Genomic DNA, 27,793 nt, shown 5'->3' on the forward strand with positions numbered 1-27,793 from the left:
TGTATGGGAATTCGAATGTCAAATCAAAAATGCATTCTCTTAAATGGCCATTGTGTGGCCACGATCATTTGGCACGTGACAAAAAATAGAACTAAAGTATCTATATTATTGTAAAATGCATAATAATGTATACTGCTTTTTTAGATCTGGACCAGAGGGAGTCAAACAACTTTTTCACACTGTAACACCCGTATTTATAAACAAGTAAAAGTGATTACATGAGTAAAAGTAAATACTCAAGTAACAATTTTCATTCTATAGTTTAGAAATTACTTGAAATTAGACCTGTCCAAAAGTTGGAATTCTCAGCCAGGTTTCCTTATGTTTGGTAAGTAAAGTTGGATTCCACTGAATCTCTATAGTTCCAACATCCAAGACTAGTGGCGCCACCTACCTCAGCACCCGTCTACCTCCAGATGATGGCGACATTGGGGTCGTCCTCGATGATCTGGTCCAGGGTGGGCTGGTCGATGCGCGCGAGGCAACAGATCTCGTCGCAACAATGGCGGCCGGTGAACAGCCGTCTGATGCCGGCAGGCTCCCGAGTGTAGCCGTTGGCTCGCGCCGGCTGACGGATGTACACTGGGTATCTGGAAATGTATGTAAGTAGGCGTGAGTTACATTTTGTTTTACGGTGGTTTCCGGATGTAACGAGCGTTAGGTTCGATGAGATTGTTGGAATAAGAATAGGATTTTAACTTCAAAGCGGAGGTTTAAAAAAAACAAGTGACGTTTGGGGATTTGGTCTATGGTCAGGGGGAAGAGTGGTTCTAGTAGTTTTCATCATCACGACCCATCACGTCCCCACTGCTGGGGCACGGGTCTCCTTCCAATGAAGGAAGGGTTTTAGGCCTAGTCCACCACGCTGGCCAAGTGCGGGTTGGTGGACCCCAACACAAGCAAGCTTGTGCTGAGAGAGTTGTCGGGTAAGTGGGCAACCCGACTGTCAGATGTTTTCAATCTGCCCGAAGGCCTCTGACTAACGGTCTTATTCATAAAAAGTTACGGGAGACCTATAGGCCTGCTATAAGCAAATGTCAAAAAAACTTTATTCATAAACGATCAATAGCGCTAAAGAACTCTCCAACTGATTCGTAAAACCTTGATATGCTAAAGTTGGCTGGACCCTACTATACACCTTCCGTAAGCCTCCTCTTGTACAAAAACATGGCGGCCGGTCAACAGCTGTTCTGCTTTATTGACGATTTGACATTTGTTGTGAGTTAATATTTGCTGAAAATAAGTTGCCATGGTAACGTAAAAATTTAATTTTTTTTTTGTGGGTTTTGGCTTGGCCAACTGCGCCTTTAAGCCAACGTAAACTTTTTTAAGTGCCGCGCCGTGGCTAACATAGATAATAGAGATTGATAAATGAATGAAAGTTTTCGCTATTTTTGTTTATGGTTTCGTCGGACCGGCAACTTAATAGGGTAAATGTCAAAATGTTTGGTCTGTGAAATCTATTAGCATCACTATAGTTACTGAAAGTATACGGAACTATTATGAATAGAGATTTTTACGAAACCTCAAATAGGCTTAATGTGTTCCGTAACTATTGAGCTCAGTAAACCTACTTTAAGGTTTTTTTATGAATAAGACCGTAAGCTTATAACGACTGCTGCCGAAGCTGCAACCGGGACCCACGGCTTAACGTGCCGTCCGAAGCACGGAAGCGCCCAGAAAAGCACCACTTGAAATTGGTCACCCATCCAATGGCTGACCGTGTCAGTTGTTGCTTAACCCGCTGAGGTTAAGCAACAACTGATCAGTTACGATCACTGGGGCCCGCTCGACTACGGACGCTTCAGTAGTTTTGGATTCAGGATAAAACGAGTGAAACTGTGGGAATGCTAATATAAACTGATAATTGAAGTTATGCGATGTCTTATTTATCCACAAGAGTATCAGGACCAGCTCAAATTAGGAGGATATTCGGTTGATTGAACAAAAACGCCATGGAAATCCGTATGACTAATTATCATAATCAACAAGGAATCTTTCGCAATCGTTGGAAAACAGTCTTCTTTGTGTTGGTGAGAGATAGTCTAGGTTCTTAGTCAGATTAGCATCAGTCGCAGACTGCCCTGTATGCGCCCAACGTAAACCTATAAAGAGCGGGGGGTGTACTTTAATGACTTTGTGACTCCCGGTAAAACAAGGCTTTAATGGAGTACAATGAGTGCATATATAAAATATTAAAGTACTTCTTCTTCTTAAAGTGTCAGTGAAGAACACGAGGCACTAGAGCCCCTTCACGGGTTTTCACTGTGGTGCAAGGATTAGCCAGTCTGAATAACGTCGGTCGGAGATTGCCCAGGGTGCGCATATAAAGTGCCATTGACACATAATTTGAACTCATTTCCTTTCGTGCACACCTTGACTGAAATACTTACTTACTTACCTATTCCTAATCTCCTCTGGGGAGCAAAGGGCCGAAGTGAAAGGCCGCCTGAAGTATTTGCGGGTTAGCCAAGATAATAATAAATAATAGAAATATGTATTTGCTTGTTTGCCGCCATTTTATTACTAGTGTGACAAGAGGAACCATAGACTACCTAGAGGATGATCATAGACACAAACACATCACCGCCACTCTTTACAATCTTGAGCCAGCTCAGTGACATCCCCACATGGCCCATTTCCTTAACTGAAACATGCCTAAATAACTAACCTTTTCAAGCACTTGATGAGTCCGTGCAGCAGTGCAAACACCACCAGCCTCCTTATGTCGATGGCGGCGGCGCGAGTGGCGGAGAAGCGCTCGCAGACTGCTCTCAGGGTCGTGCCCTGCTGCAGCGAACACAGGATCTCCAGGATGTCGGGCAGCGTCGGCTGTGGAGCAGAAGAGGCTGGTAAGAAATCATCATCATCACGACGACCCATCAGATCCCACTGCTGGGGCACGGGTCTAATTCCAATGAAGGAAGGGTTTTAGGCCTAGTCCACCATGCTAGTCTAGTGCGGGATGGTAGTCCATGGTAAGAAATGCTTGTGTATAATGAGCACAAACTAAATGCTGCTTGCTGCCCGGAATTACGTGCAAATGTTACTGAAGAGACCTGTGATCAGATTATTTATCTGTTATGTTTATCATGATGGTCACTACCTACTTACCGACTACATGCTACAATACAGTAATTAAGAATACGTTGTTACGTAACTCCTGAATAATGTTTACGTAACTCCTCTTAAAATGTTTTTTTTTTGTTTCTTCTTGAGAAGTCACTATAATTATAATATAGAGAAAACTATAGATAAAATACCTAAATGTTGATTTGTAACTACAAAATCATTTGAATAGGACATAGCTTCTATGAGATCTCATAACTTTTTACGATGGAAATACTGTATAAAGAGACTTGGCTTTTTTTTTCATTTAATGTTTTTGGTGGGATTCAATGGACAACATTTCATTTTCTTTACCCTATATTTTTATTAGTTATTCGGAAAGTTTATAGAAAATTAGTGGACCCGTATTTTTTTATTTTGTATATACATAAGTTTTTGCATGTTATTGTTAACTTTAAAGTTAATTATTTTAAAACCGGAAGTGTCGTCACATATTAGGCTCAATTTTTATTTTTGTCTATTGTCTGAGTCTCGAAAAAAAACATAAATGACACTGACAAGTGACATTTAAACTTTGTTTACATGCCAACCAACAAATGGGTCATTTTCAAATGACCTTGATATTTCTAATGATGGAAAGTAGGTACTTATCATGTAAAAAAATAAGCAGAAGCATTTTTTCAGCTGTGTAGGCGGTGGCATGCTCTGGGACATATTATATAGAGGTCATCTCTTAATAATAAATAAAAAAATAGTCAGAAAATGTCAGAACAGAATTAATGAAAATGACCCAAATAAACAACAACGTCACGATAAAACGTCAACGTCAATCAAAAATGAAAGTGACAGTTACTTTGTTTTTAAATCTATAGGCTTTGATCATCAAAATGCATCGCACCTGATGCATGACGTCATCAGCAATTTTTTACTATTTTATGATTTTCTCGAAAATGATACATCCAAAAAATACAAAAACATTTTTTTTGTGGTCTTTAGAGCTAAATCTCGAAATGGTTTTCGATTTGTAGCAGCTTTAGTTTTTTGAAATGTTGTCCATTGACCCAATCAGTTCTGATAATGTAACAAAATAAGAACATGTACCCAACTCAACAAAAATCCTTTCGGAATTACCCACCTACACCTTACTCAACATTTTGATAGTTACTTTAAAGGAACCCAGTGGGGATATCTTAACTCACCTGTTCTTTTGATTCGGACCCGTTCGTAATATAGGTGAGGCAAGACTTTTGTAGTTCTTGATCGCAAAATAGTCTGCCCATCTTCGGGGTTGCACGATACATGTTGCTGAACTTCAAAACTGGGATCAGAGTTACCTGAAATTATAAAAAATCACTAACCATTAAAATATATTCGTCAAAAAGTCAGTATGGTATAATGCTTCTATTCTATTATATTATATTCTCTTTGGGGGTGTAAGTACCTGCACCTGGCTCTCTCGAGTGGAACCTTTGTGCATATCCCCTAGGCCTAAACTGCCTTCCTACGCTTGGACCATTTCCCACCACGCTGGTCCACTGCGGGTTGGCCACCTGCATATCTAGATGTGCTAAATCTAGATATGCAGGTTTCCTCACGATGTTTTCCTTTACCGTAAGAGCGATGGTATACTTACATAATACAATACACTCTATTTGCACCAACAACAAAAATTACAAAAAACAAAACTTAAACAAAGAGGCGGCCTTATTGCTTATAAAAATCTACATTGTACTTAAATTCAAAGAAGTCATTAGTACATGTCAAAGTCGGGATTCGAACCGCATCTCCGGCTTGAGAAGCGGGCGCTTACCCGACTGAGCTACCACCGCTCTGGTATATGCTAAAATTATAGTTTTTATTATTTTTTCTCACTTGAGTAAACCTACTTCAAGTCATACTCAACTTTGCACTTAGAACCTCGTCAAACGAATAAACTGTCAATGTTTGAATGAATGCGATTTGTATTGTGAGTTTGAAAAGGTTCATAATCTTCTTATGAAGCTGACTTCACTAAATTACTTAGGAAGAAGAAGAAGCAAGTAAGTAGTACTTTGAAAGCAATAGAACTAAATATAAACAAATGCAAATGCAACTAGTAAATGCAAACAAAGTGACAAAAGGAAAAAACACTCACCACACCGTAGTAAACCAGATTCTGAATGCACGACTTTACCAATGTCTTTTCGACATTAGTGTCAGCGGCAATTTTCGATATGTGGTTGTAGCCATTTATGTACGGCAACAGCTGGAAAGAATGAATCATATCAATTTACAATGCTCACATTAAAAGCCTGTGCTGAGGTAACATTCGGCAAGACACTGGTACAGAGCCGCTCAACAGCCTGTATCGGACACAATGAAAGGACAAAAGAAAGCAAGCTCCTTTTTCCGTTCCTCACTGACTGAGGCGTCGTCGAACGTTTGGTCGCGATGCCGGCCCTACTGGGGGTTCCATTTTGACACTGGGCTGCAATGGCACTATCATATTGATAGTGTCTGTGCAAAACTCAATGGCGCCTTCTACGCTATCTCACGGCTCGTCCCCACACTCTCGAGAGAAAACCTACTTAAGGCATACTATGGTTACTTCCAGAGTGCTTTAACATATGGTATAGAGCAGTGGGGGCTGGCCGCTGATCGAGAACGGCCTTTTCTCCTGCAGAAGAGGATGGTGAGGCGCATGATGCGGGCGGCCCTGGACGAGCCGGCGCGCGCCCTGTTCCTGCAGCTGGGCGTGCTCACCGCGCCCTGCCTGTACGTGCTGGAGGTGGCCAAGTACGTGCGCCAGAACTGAGCCGACTTCACCCCCCTCTCCACCACCGCGAGGCTACAGAATAGGCGGAAGAATGACCTGACCCTAAACACAGCCCGCCTTGCTAAAACCGATAAAACCGTGCATATAATGGGTCCTAAAATTTACAATAAAATCCCGGATGACATAAGGGAGTCGCAAAGCTACTTTAGTTTTAATTGTAAGCTAAAAAAATATTTGAGCAAGAAAGCATACTACTCAGTAGACGATTATCTTAATGATAAATGTTAATAAATATTATGGTACGCATATGTTCTGACATTGTTTTTATATTATTATAATTTTTTAAGTGACATTGTATTCTTGTTTACTTTATTTATATGCTTTATATGAGATTATTTTTATATGATTTGTGACATGCCTAATTTAAGTAATGTACTTCATTATATTATTATTAATAATAATTATATTTATGACGATGTATTAAACTGAATAAATGAATATGAATATACTGCTAAACGTTACGGACGACTTGTCTAGTTTCACCATAGCCTGTTAGATCATTAACACCCCTGTTCCATTGTAATGTCATCAGTTATACCGGTTATACGTCATCTCCATATTAAATTTTTTACAGATGTGTCAACAACTAATCCCTAAATTGGGGCTAAATCTATAGGCACATGAACTGACAGGAGGTCGCAATGCGTGACAAACTTTATTGGATATATTATTATTCTCGCAATACACCCACCACCCTATAAATAATCCACTGCAGGATATGGCCCTCATCTAAACTGGTGGATTCCTGCCATAATCTCCACGCTTGGCAGACGAGTTGGAGATAGACCACCACACATTAACATAATTATATTATCTTCACAATAACATATTCTTTTCGGCCATTCTTTAAATATTGAATACTAAACTTACTACACTTGACTATAGTGGCAAATTTTAAATCCTTCCGGTGTACACTACTTTTAAATATACTGATAAGCTAGTAAATTCGTTTGTTACATGAGAAAAAGCCACGGCAGTGGGTTATGGAAAGTTTCTATTAGTAAATAATCGCCTGGCTTCGCTTCATCATACTAAGACTATCAAATTGCAGGCTTCTGTAACACATAGTTAGATCACGTACTGATAAGACTTTACATTTAGCACATAAATATACTTTTTGGAAAAGAAAACAATATTTCCAATAAGAGGATGTAAACAAATATTTTCAAATCATCGTCGTTTTACATCATTATAATTTATAATTCGCATCTAACTATTATTCGTTTCGCAATCAAAATGAGATACATAATTCGCGTTTTACACAGCAATGCGCAGAGCCATGGTATGGGAAGCCTAAACGACAATATAATTTTAAAAATGAATCAAATTTTAACTAGTTCTTTTAAAATAATTTCATATAAGTTTGAATATAATAAATTTAATAATCAGTTATTTCGCTAAGCGCGCTCTGCACCAGAAAATACTAAAAGTCGCATGGTTAGTGCACTTACCATATAAAATATATTCGCGCATTGTACTTAAATCCTAAAACTTAATATTAGTACCAACCACTATAGTTCTGTATATACAGAAGACCGAAGAGTATAATCTGCCTCTGTGTCTAGCCTTTGTTGACTATGAAAAAGCCTTCGACTCCATCGAGACCTGGGCAGTTTTGGAATCCTTGCAGAGATGCCAAATCGATTGGCGCTATATCGAGGTGTTGAGATGTCTGTACAATGCTGCTACTATGACTGTCCAAGTACAGGACCACAAGACAAGACCTATCCAACTGCAACGTGGAGTGAGACAGGGGGATGTGATATCTCCGAAACTGTTCACCAATGCATTGGAAGATGTCTTTAAGACGTTGGACTGGAAAGGACATGGCATATGTATAAATGGCGAGTACATGTCACACCTCCGCTTCGCGGACGACATCGTTATTATGGCAGAATCTCTGCAGGAACTCAGCTGGATGCTAAGTGGCCTAAATGCTGCTTCCCGACGTGTTGGCCTCGGTATGAACTTGGACAAGACGAAAGTCATGTACAACGCTCACATCAAACCGGAGCCGGTCGCCGTTGGTGAGGCAACAATCGAAGTTGTGCAAGAATATGTCTACCTCGGGCAGACTATTCGGCTAGGCAGAAGCGACAAGGAGGCTGCAAGGCGCATCCAACTGGGTTGGGATGCATTCGGGAAACTTCGTCACATATTCTCCTCGGCCATTCCTCAGAACCTGAAGACAAAAGTCTTCAACCAGTGCGTCCTGCCAGTGATGACGTATGGTGCAGAGACGTGGACACTGACGGTAGGACTGGTCCACCGATTTAAAGTCGCTCAGCGTGCTATGGAGAGAGCTATGCTTGGGGTTTCTCTGATGGATCGTATCAGAAATGAGGTTATCCGTCAGAGGACTAAGGCTACCGACATAGCTGTCAAAATATGCAAGCTGAAGTGGCAGTGGGCTGGTCATATCTGCCGAAGAACCGATAACCGTTGGGGTAGACGAGTTCTCGAGTGGAGACCACGAACAGGCAAACGCAGCGTGGGACGCCCTCCTGCCCGCTGGACTGACGACCTTAGGCGGGTGGCGGGTAGTGGTTGGATGAGGAAGGCCGAGGACCGAGTGTTGTGGTGCTCCTTGGGAGAGGCCTATGTCCAGCAGTGGATGATTATTGGCTGATGATGACTATAGTTCATTGAAATATAAATAAGCAGAGAGAGTTAACCAGCGACAATACGAAAATCCCCCACACAACCCAAACAAAAACCACACCAAAATTACCTGTCTCGTGGTAAGATCCCAATCCGCATCCATGTCCACTTCAAACGGCTCTTCATCCTCTATGTCAATATGCTCTTGGCTGGTCTGCAGCGGCTTGGCGCCCTCGCGCGGGGTGGTGCGGGGCGGGCGGCCCGGGCGCGGGAGCCCCACGGACGCCACCAGCACCGGCACGTCGTGGTCGTGGGCGGGCGCCGGGTCTTTGCGGATCTCCAGCACCTTTAGATGCATTACCGTGTCGCCTTCTGGAATTTGCGATTGAAGGTTCAGGGTTAATGCAGGCTGTCATGTTCTATTTATTTAATAATGATGATGAGATACAGCTTAAACAAATAGACTAAAATGGTTCAAATTTTGTGGTGGATAGGCCAAATGAGTTGTCAGTAGCTGAATGTCCATTTTATTAATAAATCATGATTGTGATTGTTACTTACCAACAAGAGTGGCTTTCCTGTGAGTATTGAGATCGTGAAGCAAATGAGCCAGCAGTGTGGGCAACTTGGAGGATCCACTGGAAACAAAGCGAGTTTCTTCCTCCATTATAGTCTGTGAAACAATTATAGATGAGATGAGGTGATATTTGAAAATTCATATAGAGAAAAGTTGTACAATGAACAGAAGTCAAAAAAGATTTGAAAGATTATAAGCATTAAAAACTATAATAACAATCATTAGGACCTATCAGTAGAAAATAATGAATGGCTGTTGATGATGTCTAAGTTAAATCTCAGTTAAATATTTTATGAACACTTACCAAATGCTCCCCAAGCTTCTTCACAACGGGCTCGTACTGTACAGTTTTTGACCAACTATCACAGATGAAGCACAGATTGAACAGGTATGCATTTCTCTCGTACCGGGCACTGTCTATCTTGATTGGGTAACCAATAATTTTGTGACCAAGGGCATTTCTGAAAAAACATATTAGAAGTTAATTATTATTCTTATTAATTATGTGATATGGTAATGTATGTAAGTACATGCATGCATCCATCCTGACGTCCCTCAGCAGGGACAAAGGGCTTTGAGAAGGTTTCTCCATCTGACTCGATCTTGGGCAGCGGCTGCGAGATCCTCCCACTCCATCCTCATAACCTTTGCCTCACTCTCCACAGAACGTCGCCAGGTTGTTTTTGGGCGGCCTCTTTTACGGCTTCCAGGTGGCTGCCAGGTGAGTATGCGCTTCGAAGGAGTTTCTCCAGGTCTTCTAAGGGTATGCCCCAGCCACCTCCATTTTCTAATGAGGATTTCTTGGTCGATAGGTTTCTGCTTGGTCAGTCTCCACAGTTCCGCGTTCGAAATGGTTCGTGGCCAGTAAATCCGCAGGATTCGCCTTAAGCATTTGTTGACAAATACTTGTAGCTTGCTGGATAGGTCTTTCCGAACGAACCATGTCTCGCAACCGTATGTAAGTACGTAGTTTAACATAATGAATGCACATGTTGTTTTCATGCATTTTTATGTAATTACCTACATAACACATAATGATGATGGAAACTCACATTGTCATGGTGCATTTCTGTATTTGTGGTTTAGGAATGATGTAGGCATTGATAGCATCAAAAACTTCTTTTGATATGTAGTCTTCGGGAAACTGAAACAATGTTAAATAAGTTAATATCAACTATGGAGAATAACTTTCATCATTCATACTTTGAAGTAATTAAAATAATCTTATTAATCATTTTACAATGGATTTTATGCTATAATTATGTTTAGGGCATGAGCAATTAATATAAATGCCTCCCTGAATGACATATAAACTGCACTTTATATGCATCTGGTGTCCCTTATGTAGGACATGTAAGGAATTAAATGAGACGGTTGAACATATTCTGTTAGCTTGTCCACCTACTACAGAAACAAGATTATCTATTCTTGGACCGACAGAGCACCTATCTCAGCTATTGCAACACACAGGCTTGCTACTCCAGTTTACTCGGGAGCTAGGCTGGCTGAGCTGAAATTAAGGGGATATGTACAAAGGTTCCACTCGAGAGAGCCATGTACAGGAACTTCGCCTCCTCTCAGAATAGAATAGAATAGAATGCATCTGGTGTACCCTGGGCAATCAGTTATTTGGCCTATTCTGAGTACATATTCCTTTCACCATGGTGTCAAATCTTAGACACGCTCTAGTGTTTGTCATAATAAATTCGCTATGAAGAAAGAAATTCAAGTAAAGTGCATACCATGTAGCAAAATCTCACCTGACATGCTATCTTGGGGCCAGCCACAGGGTGGAATTCCCCCAGGAATATGCAGCGGATCGGGCCTTCCCTCCCACAGCCCTCGTAGTACCGCGTCTCCATCACTTTCGCTGACATTGGTGCTGGATTTGATGTTTAGTTGTTAAATTACGAAAAATTTGCATCCTGGCCGACCTGCAAGGAAAATCAGGGTTAAAATAAGTAAAAGACAACCTATGCTTGGTGTTTCATCAACGAAGACATAGCGGGAAGGACTATAATCTACTTTTCATTGACTAGAAAGGTGAACATACCTGCGGCTGATGTCCTTAGACCGATGCAATGAGTCAGAAGGGGCCACGTTTTGATTTATATAACACAAATGAGGGTATGTTGCTTGAGAATTAGAACATGAATATTATATTTTTTCTCCTACCTTCAAAAGATTTACTTTAAAGATATTTGAATCTTTTTGAATTTATATTGAAATTTCTAGGAAGTGCAACTGCAGTCCATAATTAATTTGACAGTGACAGAACTGACTGACATATGGATAGTCCGCTGCCGCTTGACAGTGATAGATCATTACTAGCATGGGGTAACACAGACAAATAGATGGAACCTTCGATTAATGTAAAGCTGCGTACAGACCGGCCAACGAACGGCCAACGAAGGATATTTTTATCGTTCGCTAGCGTTAGCCTCCGCAGGCTCGCTGGTGTTCAACGAACGTTCGTTGGCACTTGATTCCGGCTCTATTCTCTTTCATTCACAATTTAATCATGGACGACGACAACATTATTATAATTGAAAATATATCGCCGTTACTCCATTCTTTGTTTTTCTGCATGGTCTAAATGGCGGGAAATATCCAAGTAATTATCAAATTGGACGACTACACGCTACGCTCTCTTGCTTCAACTGAGCGTTTGTTCGTTGGCCTTCAGCGATCGTCCAAACAGGGTTCGTTCAAATTGCTCGATTTCTTTGATCGCCGGCACACGCCAACGAGTGATCGTTGGCATTCGCTAAGCCGTCATTGCAGCAACGAAGGCCAACGAAACCCGTTCGTTGGCCTTCGTTGGGCCGGTGTGTACGCAGTGGTGTTCTATGGACATTTCCGAGTGAAACGTATATACAATAGAGTAGAGATGGGGTAAGTTGATGAAATAGTGAGAATAATCGAATATATTCGATTATTGCACTAGATTTTTTTAAACAATAGTTTTTCATTAAAGTATGTAACTAGGTACTTAATTCTACATCTATGTGTTATCTATGATATTTAATGTAAGTACTTACTTACTCATATGTTTAATAGCTGATGATGATGATACGTTATATACTTAAGTAGATGACTGTGTAAGGGATGATATTCATATAAGAATATGAAAAGTATCGAATACTTACAAAAGCACAAATACCTTATCAGTACTTATTTCCGATGAGTACTTATTTACCAAAAACGAATATGATTATGATAAAAGTATACCTAGTTACCCAGGAATCGATCCAGCATAGATTATTTTTTCATTCAAGCAAGGAAAATTGCACTAGGTTCATCTCTATAGCTGCGTACAGACCGGAGACCGGGCCAACGAACGCCCAACGAACGCCAACGGTTATCCCAACGATGGATATTTATCATACATAAATACAGGGCAGATTGCAGCAACGAAGGTCAACGAAACCCGTTCGTTGGCGTTAGTTGGGCTGGCCTGTACGCGGCTTATGGCGCATGCACGCTGGACTGCAGAGAGGCGCCATCGGCCATCGCCGCCATACTTATTCAATTTTCCGCCGAAAAGTTTGCCGCTATTCTTTTAAGCAGCCCATTCACTTCACACACCGCACCCGAGCCCCGAGCCGTACCATTCCATTCGGACAAATCCGTCAACGCCCACACACTACACGAGCCCCGATTTGCAATCCAATCGATTGTCAAATTTATTGAGCCTAGCACAAGGCACTTTACCTATTTGTTGCGTACCCAGTCGGCGAGCGCCCACCACAAACGCCAGCGACAAATCCGCCGGATAGGTATGCCCGCCCATGAATGTGGGCCTCCCTTAATCAAGCAATGGTAGAATAAGTGCCACCTCAACATGGCAACATTTTTTTCCATAAAAATATATGCTACTTGAACATGGAACGCACCATGAACGCACCCATTAGTTTTTTGACACTTATTTGACACTTATGGAAATATTTTATTGTTAGGTTGGTAATTCTTTGAAAACAAAAGTAACATTTAGCTGTTTTGGCGGAAACAAAAAAATTGGCGCCAAATTTGTAACTTTTCAACACAGTTTCGCTGCAATATTTCGGATATATCGATATTGTGACTTGAAAAATTTCGGTAAGTACATTATGATGCTTTATTTACAATCTTTATCATGTGTTTATTTATAGAAGACTTGTGCATGACTATTTCCAATAATCTATCGAATATAAAAACTGTTACAAAGTTGGTGGCTAATATACGACCTTTGTCCGATTGTTGCCAAACCTGGTCAAATATCACTACTATTTTATCTGTTTCTCGCACCAATTTATTGATATTTTTTAATGTAATTTTACAGATTGAGAAGAGATGGCGTCAAGCAAACCCTGATACAGCGCTGCAAAGGATATTGGAAAATTGGTCAGACATTGACTCGGACGACGAAATCGACAGTAATATCTTTGTACCTTCTCCACAAAACTAATTTTTTGAACCAACTGATTGGTGTCAGAAAAAAATCTCAACCAGTGTGTGTTATTCACCCAAATAAAGTTTAACGTCCATAAAAATTCTTTCTTCGTTCATAAAAATAAAAGTAATAGTATAGTAGGTAGTAGTAGTATAGGTACCTATAGTCTCTTAAAGTCAGGCATATTTTTCAGATAAAAGGTTGTTGTTTTTTTCTGTAACAAAATAGGTAAAGTAAGGTGAGGTAAGACAATCCGCGGGGGAATACTATTTTATACTATCAATGTGTAATAACTAGTTAATACGCAGCTTTATTTTCTAGTTAGTTACGCTATGGTTACGCTAGTAATGTGGTAAACACTCAAACAGTTCTCGGCTCAAAACACAGACGGCGCTACTGTACTTACTTTCAAAAGGTGAACGCAACTTAAACATTTCAAAAAACTAAAGCTGCTATAAATCGAAAACCATTTCGAAATTTATCTCTAAAGGCCACAAAAAATGTTTTTGTATTTTTTGGGTGTATCATTTTCGAGAAAATCATAAAATAGTAAAAAAGTGCTGATGACGTCATGCATCAGGTGCGATGCATTTAAATAATCAAAGCCTGCCTATAGAATAAAAAACAAAGTAACTGTCACTTTCATTTTTGATTGACGTTGACGTTTTATCGTGACGTTGTTACTTATTTAAGTCATTTTCATAAATTCTGTTCTGAAACTTTCTGACTATTTTTTTTATTTATCGTATAAAATGGTTAATACGTATTATGAGATGACCTCTGTATAATATGTACCAGAGCATGCCACAGCCTACACAGCTGAAAAAATGCTTCTGCTTATTTTTTTACATGATAAGTACTTTGTATCATCAGAAATATCAATGTCATTTGAAAATGACCCATTTGGTTGGGATGTCCTTAAACAAAGTTTAAATGTCACTTTTCAGTATCATTTATGTTTTTTATCGAGACCAAGGCAAAAGACAAAAATCAAAATTGAGCCTAATATGTGACGTCACTTCCGGTTTAAGCTAGCTGTTGAACTGTTTTGTACCTCTCTGTCAAAGAAAAAAATGTTCTATCGTTCTTTGGCAGCTTAAAAGTTCTGTAACTTTTCTATGAATAAGAGGGTGAAAATTAAAGTATTTTTTTTGGTAGCTAAGTAGGTACTTACCTACAGTTCCTAATACTGAAAATTTAAGTTTTTATTCTTTGTACCTATGTTTCTAAGAAACTATGTGATTTTATGTGTTAATTCTTAATTAGGTTTCGCAAATAAATGATTCTTACCCTTTTTGGTAATTTTATTTACAATATTTCACGGGTTCTACACAGATTTTAGTCATAATAATATGTTAGTTTTCCCCCGAATAAAGTAAAAGAGGTTATTGCACCTCTGATTTTAGAAATATCTTAGTCTTTCCCCAAATAAAGAAAAAGCTGAATAAGTAGAGAACTGGACCTTATTTATTTATTTATAAAGTTTAAAATCTCAGTGGCAAAGTTAAAGTACATGCTTTTTCGGTCAGAAGTTACAAAAGTATGTTATATCATAGAAACAATCATGCTCCTGATTTGGGACTCATTATATAAAATCTCCTCAGGAGTTCTTGGGTTTTCCAGTGGCATCATTACATATGGTCGATTTATATATCCACTATCAGCAAGAATATAAGAGTCACCATAACGGTTGTTTTCAAAAAGGGCATTCCTGTATGATGCATTCCAAATTGTTTGGTCGTGGCTGCTTCCTGGCCATCTTGCAACTAAGTCTATAATTTCTAAGTTGGCACTTCCAATTGCTTGCACATTTATGGACATATAGCCTTTCCTATTCCTAAAGTACTCTGCCGTTTGTCCACCAGGGGAACGAAGTCTAATGTGTGTGCAGTCCAATGCACCAACAGCTTTGGGAAATCGTGCAATGTTGTAGAATCGTATCTTTGCTTCACTAATCTCTTGCTCTGTATCTGGGAACTTTATATATTGCTTGCTTAGTGAAGCTATTGCAGCGGTAACCCTGAGTATTATTCTGTGAGAGGTTGATTTGCTGGTCCCAATATAGTCTCCAACTGTTATCTGTTGCGAACCAGTTGCATAATATCTTAATGTCAAAAGCAATTGATTCATTCCTGTAACAAAATTGATGTTAGATTTAGTACATACACAAGTAATATCAAGGTTCATTCTATTCTATTCTAGACGACCGAATGGCGTAGGTAGTGATTAGTGACCCTGACTACTGAGCCGATGGTCCTGGGTTCGATTCCCGGCTGGGGCAGATATTTGTTTAAACACAGATATTTGTTCTCGGGTCTTGGATGTGCCCGTAAAACGGCAATAGGCCCGCCCCCTATTACATTGGGACTAACATAACGCTCTGGCGAAAAGTGGGTGCAGCAATGCACCTCTGCCTACCCCGAAAGGGAGTACATTAGTACAAGGCGTGAGTGTGTGTGTTTCTATTCTATTCTCTGTGGGGGTGTAAGTACCTGCATCTAGCTTTCTCGAATCGAACCTTTGTACATATCCCCAATAAGGCCTAAACTGCCTTCCCACTATGCTAGTCTCCACTCCACTACGGGTTCGTGGGTTTAATGAGCAAGTAATAGGTTTGAATAAATAGATGTTTTCTTACCGATCTGATGGGTATTCAAGTTTGTCTTCAATTAATCCCAGTACATCCAAAGCAGATTTTTTTGACAAACGAAACCTGGTGCAGAAATCTACATCATCAAAATAATGACGCCGTTCCTTAAAAGTTTTAGGACGATTTGTTATGGAGTCCAAATTATCTATATAATCCAAAACATTATTATCATAATCAAAAATAAAATTATACGCCATATCCATCTTGAATCTTGACAGAATGAGATTTTAAAGGGCATGGCGTAATGATATTATTTTCAATGACGGATGTCAAAAAACAACCTCGATAGAAATAGTAACCATGGCAACTTCAAAACCAAAAAGTTTGGTTGTTTGAGGTTGTTTGACATCACAAAGACATAGACACCAATTTCAATGAATATGACAGAATATTGAATGAAGTGTGAGGAGTGTGAGTGATTCACATAATGCTTGATTTATGAATGGTCTGTTAGATTTTCGTCATGGGACTGATCCAATTAACAAGGGTATTAATCCTTAAACGCGTCGTCAGCAAATCCGTGATTTAGACTGTAACTAACAGAATCATGTAAAACCAGGTCTAAAGCGGAATCCCACAGCAGCAATTAAGTTTATCACCCGATCAAGGGAGTTAACCCCTTGATTTAGCGTGGTGGGACACTCTCTAACCTTAACGGTCCATCATGTAACCAAACCGAGGTATTTTTAACCTAACCGAATGGTGTGAAATTAGGCAGTTGCCCATTTCTCAATATACAGGAGTATAGCATAACCAGGGAGTAGTGGTGACTTTTTACACATCTGTCATGAATTTTATATGGAGATGACGTTTAATTTATAAATCAATCCCTGTCGGTTATTAGATAACCGACAATGGAGAAATTGGCACGTGTTACCCCGTTTCATTCATGGGCCGTTAAACGTAAATAAAAAAATATACCTATCATAGAGGCAGAGCAAAAATATATAATTTGCATGTTATTTTCTCTATGTAATTTGCTTCTTATCATTTCTTATTTATTTTCTCTATGCTTCTTATAACCTCCTATACTTCTAAGTTTTGTTTAATTTTTATGCATTATTTATTGCGAACTACCCTAAAAAACCTATAGGTAAACCTTATGAAAATCATGTTTACTAAAATACCATTAACTTTGTGTATTTTACTGTTGAGTGTGAGTTCGACATTGTCTGTGATGACTGTGTCGAGCAATGACTCGTCCAGCGACAACCCGTACTGCGCGCACCCAGAGTGCTCGGCGCGCGGGCAGCACACGCTGTGCGCGTGCGCGGGGCGCACCTCGCCGCGCCTGCTGGCCGCCGGCATGACGCCGTGGACGCGCCACACGGTGCTGCAGCTGCACAACCGCCACCGCGACAACGTGGCGCTGGGGCTGCAGGCTGGCCACCCGCCCGCCGCCAACATGCGCAAGCTGTACTGGGACCCGGAGCTGGAGCGCGCGGCCGCGGCCTGGGCGCGCCAGTGCGCCGCGCGCCACGACGAGTGCCGCGGCACGCTGCGCTTCCCCGCGCTGCAGAACGTGGACGTGCGGCCCGTGCTGGCGCGCGCCACCGAGGCGCAGCTGCTGGCCGACGCCGTGGCCGCGTGGTACTCCGGCGCGCGCCGCCTGGCGCCCGAGAGCGTGCTGGCGTTCCGCCGCGCCGCCTGCGCCGCGCCGGGCGGCTGCAACGAGCACTGGTACACGGCGGCGGCGTGGGCGGGCTCGTGGCTGCTGGGCTGCTCGCAGGCGCTGTGCACAGCGCGCGCGCGTTCGTGCGCCCCCTACCGCCGCCGCCGGGCTCCCGATGAGGCGCGCAACGCGACGCCCGCGCTGGCCGAGACGGACGCGGCGGCGGGCGCGGGCTGGTCGCCGCTACACCGCGGCGCGCCCGCCCCGCCCCGCCCGGAGCGCCGGCTCGTGTCCTACACGGTGTGCAACTACGGGCCGGCGGGCAACGTGGAGGGCTTCCCCGTGTACCAGGCGGGCCCGGCCTGCTCGCGCTGTCCGCAGGGCACGCGCTGCGCGGACCGCACGCACCGCGCGCTCTGCGCCGTCGACGGCGACCCCGACGCCGCACCATGATTACCTTCCTTCCTACGACAACGCACAGCATCAACTGAATAATTTTGAATATTTATTTTGATATTTATAAGTACCTATACATGTAGTAAAGTGTATACTTAATAATAAATTGATAAAAACTGTTGAACTTAATAACGTTTCAATTGTGTTATGGTGGCCTTGTAGCGTAGGAAGCTCTACAGCTGACTGGACCGACGACCTCAGACTGCTCGTGGTGGGCGAATGAGGACTGCTGTGAACCGAATGCTCAGGCGCTCCTTGCAAGAAAGAAGCCTATGGTTAGCATAGTAGAGTAATTCATTCCATTTTCAAATCTGTGAAAAATATCACTACTTATGTCGGATTTTGAGGGTAGGCTGTTTAAGACTCATAAGATAAGAAAATATACCTCTAATGAAGCCTGTGCACCCCCGCGGTACAAGGGATCCCACTCCCAATCCAGCCTGTTGTGAAGCCTTAACACCATTTCAGCATTTTTAGCCAGTCTATCAGCTTTCCATAATAACTATACAAAATTATAATTTTCAAAAGTGTTAACTAAGCCGAATGGGGTCAGGTGGTGATCCTGAAAAACATTTGGTCTACGACTTTAGAAATTTCGCAAAAAAGTTTTTACTTAGAAAGTTTCTCGGTCACATAGGTAGTAACTATTTATTATGGGGAAGTGATACTTACACAGTTCTGATATCCTAATTTACCGTAAAGACGCAACACAATCGTTATTTCAGATATTACAGGGTACAGGGTGAATATGCCAGAGTGGGGTGAACATTGAACGGATTTTGAACAATTTATACTTAAAAAAACCAATAATATAAATAGACATTCACACAGGACATAGTAATATAGATAGATATTCTTTATTTGTACACAAAAAACGTGGACAACATTACAAAAAACTTAATCTAACACATATGTACAAAAGGCGGTTTATCGCTAAAATATTGGCATAGTCCTTTGCTAATCGTGCTGGGCTAACCGCTAGGTGCTTTTCCTAGCAGCGCAACACTGCCCTTAATCTTCCTCTCCACTTACCGGCCACTTGTTCCACCATTTTAGGCTGGATGATATAAAAAGTTATGTTTCTGCAACGTGTGCAACTTAGGGCATGCAATACCGGTAATATTTTCAATACCGGTATTGAGTTCCGGTATTAGAACTCAATACCGGGATCCCGGTATTAATACCGGTATTAGACTTCCTTATTATAAATTGCATATATTTTGTTTAAAGCTGTATTATATAATCTAGACAACTGGCGAGCCGCACCGTGTGTAATATTACACGAACCATTTCGAGCTACTTCTGACCCCCTCATAAATAAAAAACTATTTAATATAAAGTATGAAATTTGGCACATATATTGAGTCTTACGAGATACGTATGTGTTCTAAATTATAGCCTTCACAAGTTAAACCAACAAGAATTTGTCGGTTCTTATTAATTCGAACATAATAATGCGTTGGTAGGTGTATAAAAACTAGCCAAATCAGACCTTGGGCTGCAATACATTATTTTATGTTACCAGAAGATATGATATGTTATACTGTTACTTATAAATAAATTTCAGGACCGATTATTGAACTTGGCACCCATTTAGATCTTACTTCTTTTGTCGTTGTAGTCAACAACCAAGGCATTTATAATAATATTGAAATTGGCTCTCATTTCACATTTATGTTTATGATTGGATATTTTTTACGAGAATGGAGTATTAGAGTTAAAATTTTATTTTAGAACGCATGGACAACAAGTAGGTTTCCAAAGGCCAAAAACCGCATGTAACGGTTGAAAACAAGTGCACTTTCATAGTATGTATATAGGAGCACAAGGCTAACTATAACTTAATCGCTTGATTTATAGCCTAAAAAATGACCGATTCCGGTATTACTTCAATACCGGTATTAACTTTCAATACCGGTATTGAAAAAAGCATGGATTTTGTCCGGGATCCCGTTATTACGCAATACCGGTATTGAGGTATTGCATGCCCTAATATACCTACAGATGTTTAAAAATCGTAAGTAATTTTATTTACGTCCTCTATAACCGATGTGTATGAGAAATAGTAAGTACAAGTTTTTATTCAAATTTCTATTTTGTTTTTCTGGATGGCCTTTTGGCTCACAGTAGTACGTACACCACTTTTACAACACTGTAGTAGGTATAATTAAATTAGGGGTTCCGAAGATAAAATCGAATGTCAATTAGTTAATCAAAGCTCTGTTGCGAGTCAAGTTTGAATTTGAATACGCTTTCAGAGTTTACATTCGTGAACATTATGCAATGCAGCATCTACGCCAGCTAAACATTAAATTTAGTCCATTGGTGTCATGGAAGCTGAAAGTGATTACTTAGTAAGATGTAAATGAGATTGGTTAGCTTGGTCAGCCCGGAGGAAATAAATTAGCACCTCCCAGGTAAGCGGTGGACTAAATTGATTGCAGCTCAGCGTAATCAAATCTGGAACACCTGAAAATACCTATTTATAGGACAGTCCTTGGAGAGGTTCTAGACTGTTTTAAGTTTGAACCAAGCGTCTTCTATGCTCTCCGTGCTCATTAATTGGCAATTTGGCATTCGATTTTTTTTGTAAAGATTATTAAATTTTTGCCATTGACTTATATCATTACGTAAAGACAGGGCCAACCGCAAAATGTGACGGGCGCATCCTTTCTTTTGAAATCATTTCATTTATACCTAATCATTTTTATTAGTATTTCTTCGTGGCTTTTTGAAATTTAGCTTATGGATGTGTTTCTATACCTATTGGTAATACCTGTTTATTTCACGATAGGACTGAAGCAAAGAAAAAGTGGGTGATAAAAGGATAATAGAAATGCGTAGTCTATTATCCTTTTGTCACTCCCGTCCTAAGCTGAAATAATACGGTATGAAAAATAAACCCTTTGTTTCAGTATTCTGCATTTAGATTCGCGTAGGTTGTATTTGTTTTTCAGAAAATATAACAATGCGGAACGCAATATGTCTGTTGTATGAGTGGTTCTCAATGCAACGTGTGGGCAGGCACGTTCGTAACACAGTAACACAAGAGGTTTGATTAATGGCTAGCATTGAGTCGCATAGATGCTGTCTGGTTCCGTAATGACGACACGTGTGCAGTAGGAGCTTGTGCTATTGCTAGGATAGCCTATAACAATCTATTGACCTTAATACTAGTCATTATCATCATTAAGTGGACAGTAAATTTCTTTAGGGTTTCCTATAAGTATCTTAATTGGCAAAACGAAACCGTTATTATGGTGTGTCTGGACTCTGGACTGGACACACCGAAACTAAATTTTGTGACAGTAATGCGTGTCGACTCAGTCTTGACAAGTGTTTTTTCTAAACCTACCTACTTTCAAAATAATAAAATATGTCGCCTTTCGTGTAACTTCTAAAATAAATGAATAAGTAATTATAAAACAACAAAAATGAGATTTTGGTACATCACGCAATATTGGCCAGAAAATATAATGTTTGAAGGAGAGTTACGTGATAAATCTGGAATGGAATGCAAATATGTACCTATATATAACTTTGTTTATCGTAATAATTGTACAGTTATTTAAGTAAGCATATAAATATTTAAATCAGAAGTGTTTAAAAAATCGTCTACGTACAGTATTTTTTATTTATAAATGTGAAATTTTATAATATTTGGACCATTAGTTTTTGTACCGAAAATAATTGCTATTTAGATGCGAAATATTTCTACGGATCCCCACTGTATCGATTGGTTCCGTAATCAGATTGAAATGCAACGGAGAAAATTGCATTTTCTTTTCATGAAAAAATCCGTACAGCTTTTACCTCTAGTTTCGTATTGAGTAGTGAGAGCTTTGTTTATTCATGTGAGAATCTGGTTTACTGGGTCTGCAGCTTTTAGGATTACCTAGTGCTGACTGAATCTAGGTAATGTACTCATGTGCTCACTGTCGTTTTGCGTTCCATTTTCAAACATATTCGGTTTTCCGTTAAAAGCATTGACCTAATCTCATGGAGTTCCTGTTTTTGAATTCAGAGAAAAATTACAGGTAGGCAAGTAGTAGTAAAAGTACCTATGAATTAAACGGTAAAGCTCTCAGCTAGAGCTTAGAGCTTCTTCACAAGGAATATTTAAAATTTCTCTAAAGAACAGATTCAAAAAGTTGTCTGTTCTGTATGTATGGTATGACTGTTCCTATGTTCCGTAGTCTACTAGGAACCATTATAGTTTCGTCATGTCTGTCCGTCTGTCCGCCCTGGCTCGTTATTGCCACCAAAATTGGTGTTGGTTAATTGTTTTTAAAATTATCGTTAGTAATACCCAGGAATACAGTTTCATTTTCTAACTCTAGCAACGTTATAACATAATGTCAATTATGTACTACTTGTCTTATACTAGGCAAAGTGAATTTAGTGCATTTTGCTTTTTTATTTGAGTTAAGAGTTAAATTATTTACAGTGAACCAATTAGCAAGTACAGAAAGTTGCTGCCGCTTGCATCGTTAAAATTATCTTCCTGTCGCTTCAACTAAAATATTTAGTTAATTGAATTTAATTTTCTATCATACCTTACGTATCTTCATTAGGCAGTTTTTTTAGCAATCTAACATTAAACAGTCATTTTTGAAAAGTGCTTCAGCCGTAGAGACTCTCTGGATGGATCTCTTTCTCATTCAAGAGGCTGTGCTGTGACATCTCTGGCTGTGAGTTACCATCCTGGCATAAATCGATGAAGGGTCATACCTATCTATACCTACACCACATTTAAATGTGTGAACCCTCAGTGGCAGCTTGTAAGGTAATTGTCAAATAAGCTTTGAAGTCACTATTACGACCATATCACTTTTCAGTGAGCGAAGTGCAGGCAGTAAGCCGCAGCAGAGAATATAGGCTCTTGTAAAGACGGTCTCGGGTTCGAATCCCGGGCGGGGTACATAAATAAGGTATTACTCAATAAATATTCAATGTGTGTGTTTTGATTTTTTGTGTTGCACATAACTATGGAATAAAAAAAAACATTTTACAGAATAAGCTTCGAAACTATTACAACGATTTAGAATCATTCAGCGTTATAAATTTATATTGCAATATCTTTTACTCTCGAATTCCCACGGGAAACCCTAGGCGATGAAAAGCTCGCGTAGAAAAGTTACTCGAGATAAGCGGCCAAGTTGAAAAGTTGCTCGTAGAATTGAATGCAATTTCTTCACCTGATATACTAAGTTAGAAAGATGCTTCTTTCCGAAATTTTAGTGAGGTGAAGAAATGATACAGTAATGTTATTATTTTTAAATTTTATTTTCACACAAACCATTTGAAATTATAAGTTATTTATTTCAACTAAACTGGTCAACGTCTAAAAGTTATTAAGTAGAAGTAAACGGTAATCAAAATCGTAATTATAACATATGAAAATAACATAACAAACAAACAAGTTAACCTACCTATATAACTTCGTAACTTTGAAAGCTCGGTGAAGTGACATAAACGAATACCCACAAAAAACCTCTATAGGGCGGGCGGGCGCCGCGTACAAATACGCAGTTTGTAGAATCATACCACCCTGTTCTCCCCAACAGCCACTTCGTGCAAGGGTGGTTTTCAACTTGGCTGGGTTATAATGAAACACGTTGACCTACTGGGCAGGTGACACGTAGTGCTTCTGCCCGTGAACCGGGAAGTATGCTCAAGGTTAAAGTCGCACATGCGCACTAGTTCATTGCCAAACCTCGGGGTGGCTTTGTAATAGCGCCCCTACGCTTTACGTCATAGGAAGTTGTAAACTGAAAAGCTTTTTTTACTTGGCAAGTCTTGCGATTTCAACTTAAAAAGTATGAGTTCTGGTTAAGAGTTGCTGTAAATGTGGTTGATAAGTCAACTCGTTACTAAATTCTAGTAAAGTAATTAATATGAGTTGTGTTAAATATTTACAGATAAAATATACAGTTACTGTACAAAATTTTACTTCAGATCAAGTAAATCTAATGATTATCTCATAGAAGCGTATTAAGTACATAGTCCTTAATATACCTCATCGTTCATAATGTAGCTACCATTTAAATGATTAATTATTATATTTTGTACAAAAAAAAACCAACAAGTGCCTAATTTCCTGAAGGTTTCAGGGGCGGCGCGCAAGACAAGACCACGACGCGCCTCCTTCCTATACAACATTTCTAGTAGTTCCCGACCGCGGCTCCTCACGGAAAACCTATGAATCCGTACGGCTTATTATGAAACACTGTCATCTCTAACCTATACAAATATTTTAAAAACTCAAAAATGGTTATCAAGTAGCTTTTATCAGTGTTAATTCTTAGATTTTTATAGTAAATAGTGATGAGCGGCACTGTTCTTGTGGAAGCGACGAGTTCGTCCGGCCTAGATGAGGAAGAAGACTTCTATACGTAAGCAATGTTTCTTATGTTTATTGCAATATAAAGTCTAGCAAATTATAGCAGTATGAACGCTTCGTGATGCCCATCCGGATTGTAAAATCGATACACATCAGCTGTGCAGTTTTCACGGCCTATACCCGTAACCTCTAAACCTCAACCTTGAGCACCCAAAACAAATTCTGGGGGTTCTTACTCACCTATTCAAATAGCACTTACATGTATTATTGAATTGTTAAGTAGATAACATACTTCTTGTGATTAAAACAACCTAAATACAGGAATTTAGACCAAGGTCACGGCCTTGACAGCTGAAAAGGATGTAGACGTATACCGGCGTTTAAAAGGAGGGTGTCGATATGCCATAAAATCGATACTGCACCTAATATGTAGGTATAGTGCGACCAACTTATCTGTTCCGGTGAGAGCGAACTAAATTGATCCATATCTCATTACTTACCTATGAATTATATTTTCATATAGACTAGATGGGTTTATTAAAACCGCAAGGGTCAATTACCACTACAGGCTAACTTAAAATCTTATATAGATTCAAGAAATATTAGACATTTACGTGAGCTCTCACCGGAACAGATAAGTTTGTGGCACTATAAGTACGTCTCTTCTGCAGTCGAGGGAGAAAGTATACCATAAACTATCTATTTGTTGGTTGTAAAGAAGTTGTTATTTGTAGGTGACCCATAAGCTCTATTAATATTATTGTAAAGATGACTTAAGATGCATAAAAACATAATTTCTCCGTAGGTACACTGTCTGCGTATTAGATCCCCAAACAATTACTTTGATTTTGAAAATATTAAATTTGATACTCTAAGTTAAAATTACCAACTACACTCACGGGCAATGAAAAAGTTCCACTCACAAAATTTCAAGACCAAACGACCCCAATTTTTTCAAACATTTCATTAAAAAATATAACAAAATATTATTGTGTTCAGTTGGTCATATCCTGATGCTTTGTTAAATGTACTTCAATGTTGCAAGAGGCGTCATTAACCTAGCCTTTTCCGTTTAGGAGTAATTTGGTATTTTTCTCAGTGGAACCTTTTCATTGCCCGTGAGTGTATAATAATTTTGATAATATATATGTATGTTCGTTGTCAAAATTAGTTCGTTCCACCCAAGTTGACAGTGGATCGCCAGTGGATGATTATTGGCTGATGATGACGACGGTCTATGGCCACCAACGAGCGTCCTGCCGGTGATTGGTCCATTGGACTGGTTCACTGATTTAAACTAGCATAATAGCCCAATGGAAAGAGGCTCGGCGTTTTCCTCAAGAATCGTATGAGAAATTAGAAACCTAATCGTAAAAGAACGTAATATCCGATGTAGGGGTAAATGAGTTCCCAATTTAGAGAGTACGGGAGTTGATAGGTTTCGGCTGGGTAAGATAGGCCGAGGACCGAGTGTTTTGGTGTTTGAAAGACCTATGTACCAAAATGCAGCAGTGAAATATTTTATTTAAAAAGTACCTACTCTTTACTGGACATCGTGTAGGTACAAGACATATCTTTTGCCCATAATTTACGCTTAGTGAAAGAGTTTCCCGTGAAAAAAAGAGAGGGTCCCATTTTTCAAATTTAAACATTCTATGACTATGACTGCCAAATATAATTGACCAAGTATCTAGCTAGAGGTACGATACGTACGAGAGGGGCGATTGTACGTAAAAAATAAAATCCTGCAAGTTTCAGGAGACTTCACTCAGTAGTTTTCGTGATTCTCATGTGGAACATAAAATCATTTATTAGTCGCCACGAGTGGCAAGTATCCCAAAAACCTACAAGTTTTCATTAAAAAATAATAAAAGTACGGATCTATAATTTTTAATTTATGATTTATATATGTAAGATAATATTATACGTAAAGTCTATCAAACTCAAACTTCCTAACATCAATAAAAAACTAAACATTAAATATAAAAAAAGAAAAATAAATTTCAAAATAAGATTCGCCCATAGTACAACGCGGACTCGTGGGTTCGCCTGTCATCCGTGAAGCCTGCTTATCTTTTAATTAGCTGATTCAGATGTTAAGAGGTCATCTATGGATAATATTTTCCAGCATCAATATTAAATTTAATTACACGCGCAAGCAATGAAAAAGTTCCAAGTACATAATGCTCACACCAAAATGGCCCATTTTATAAAAACATTTTTAATATAGAATCCTGATTTGATTTGAATACCATATTTTTTACGATTCTTGTTAGTCATATTCTATATTGCAGACGTCGCGTCCGGTGTCGTTAAGCTAGCCTTTTCCGTTTAGGAACAGTTTGGTGCTATGTCACTGGAACTTTTTCATTGTGTATTTAGGTTGAAAAGAGGTTGAAAATAATCAAAATTATGCGCACAAGATACAGCTCCCATTACAGCCACGGTCGGCAGTCGCTGCCATTCGTCAGCATGCATAAACGATTTTGGTAAAATCTTTTTACAATTCAGATTTAGTTTTTCAAGTTCCAATGGCTCGGAGTGAGGGTAATAAAAAGGAATAATATTTTGAAAAAAGTGTCTGCGGCCTTGATAACTTTGGGTGCCCAATAACCTAGTTTCAAAGTCGTGTTAGAACTTTTACAGATGCTATGTTAAGTGATTATTAAATCTTAGCTGTTTTCCAAATGAAAACTAATTTTATGTTTTTGTCAAACTTAATTTAATTAAAGTCAGATAATCAACTTCAAACGTACGTTATTAAACACCTAAACGTGACACCTCTAATAGGTAAGTTCTTAGTCTGAACATAATACAGGCTTGAAAGTGAACGCGATATGTCTGTAGGTACATTATTGAATGGCCAAAAAAGTGCCGGCTATCAATTCGACGAGGGTATTTATTATGTATGATGTGATGGCTGCTTCATTTGAATTTTTTCTTTGAATGATTCTGTTTTTTACAGTTTACCCAAGGGATGTGACGCGTGAATTATATTGTAAGAGCGGAATCAATTATTGTGGAACAAAGTGATAGGGATAGGTTATATGAATGTAAGTAAAGTAAAGGTAGATATTTGTGGTTGGTACCAAATACTACCATAACTTCTGTAACGTACTGCTAGTACGAGTATAGTGTAGGTGGTGTAGGGTGTGTAAAGTGAAAAGTCACATTGTTATCTAACGTTTCATAGACGATCGAAAAAGTTAACCGTCAAACTTTTCATTTAGTCGTAACT

At 39.5% G+C, this 27,793-nt stretch overlaps 3 protein-coding genes and 1 long non-coding RNA gene across 5 annotated transcripts in view; 2 read left to right on the plus strand and 2 right to left on the minus strand.

Moving 5' to 3' along the window:
* Positions 1-318: 318 nt before the first annotated feature.
* On the minus strand, positions 319-11,378 carry LOC105389686 (GATOR complex protein NPRL2). 2 transcript variants are annotated; one of them, XM_038121897.2, is made up of 10 exons: positions 11,238-11,378; positions 10,823-10,996; positions 10,115-10,206; positions 9,367-9,523; positions 9,047-9,158; positions 8,616-8,857; positions 5,204-5,314; positions 4,269-4,403; positions 2,672-2,832; positions 319-590 (listed from the first exon to the last, which is right to left on the minus strand). In XM_038121897.2, the coding sequence occupies exons 2-10, from the start codon at positions 10,937-10,939 to the stop codon at positions 407-409; spliced, it is 1,311 nt and encodes a 436-aa protein (XP_037977825.2). In that variant the 5' UTR covers positions 10,940-10,996; positions 11,238-11,378; the 3' UTR covers positions 319-406. The 2 variants fall into 2 exon arrangements, with proteins under 2 accessions (XP_037977825.2, XP_037977824.2); XM_038121896.2 differs by having other exon boundaries at positions 11,116-11,345.
* A 3,565-nt stretch (positions 11,379-14,943) lies between these two features.
* On the minus strand, positions 14,944-16,359 carry LOC125491158. The gene is made up of 2 exons (XR_007268161.1): positions 16,133-16,359; positions 14,944-15,626 (listed from the first exon to the last, which is right to left on the minus strand). It is a non-coding gene; the product is annotated as an uncharacterized LOC125491158 (long non-coding RNA).
* A 787-nt stretch (positions 16,360-17,146) lies between these two features.
* On the plus strand, positions 17,147-18,336 carry LOC119694857 (venom allergen 5-like). Its single transcript, XM_038122184.2, has one exon. The coding sequence runs from the start codon at positions 17,247-17,249 to the stop codon at positions 18,207-18,209; it is 963 nt and encodes a 320-aa protein (XP_037978112.2). The 5' UTR covers positions 17,147-17,246; the 3' UTR covers positions 18,210-18,336.
* A 6,025-nt stretch (positions 18,337-24,361) lies between these two features.
* The window catches only part of LOC105389672 (ecdysone-induced protein 78C), a 45,075-nt gene continuing 41,643 nt past the window's right edge, over positions 24,362-27,793 (plus strand). Inside the window, exon 1 of the mRNA XM_011560829.3 lies at positions 24,362-24,607. Within this exon, the coding sequence (XP_011559131.3) occupies positions 24,540-24,607 (68 nt within the window). The 5' untranslated portion in view covers positions 24,362-24,539. The remainder of the gene's footprint in view (positions 24,608-27,793) is intronic.

This window comes from Plutella xylostella, chromosome Z, assembly GCF_932276165.1.
Source record: "Plutella xylostella chromosome Z, ilPluXylo3.1, whole genome shotgun sequence".
In the NCBI taxonomy this organism is placed as follows: Eukaryota; Metazoa; Arthropoda; class Insecta; order Lepidoptera; family Plutellidae; genus Plutella; species Plutella xylostella.

Excerpts from the sequence above, each read along its gene's own strand:
- LOC105389686 (XM_038121897.2), bottom strand. The coding sequence starts at position 10,939 with ATGTCAGCGAAAGTGATGGAGACGCGGTACTACGAGGGCTGTGGGAGG. Across the intron at positions 9,159-9,366 it reads AGAAGCTTGGGGAGCATTTG|ACTATAATGGAGGAAGAAAC; the intron begins GTAAGTGTTCAT and ends ATTGTTTCACAG. Across the intron at positions 2,833-4,268 it reads GGTCCGAATCAAAAGAACAG|CCGACGCTGCCCGACATCCT; the intron begins GTGAGTTAAGAT and ends TCTGCTCCACAG.
- LOC119694857 (XM_038122184.2), top strand. The coding sequence starts at position 17,247 with ATGAAAATCATGTTTACTAAAATACCATTAACTTTGTGTATTTTACTG.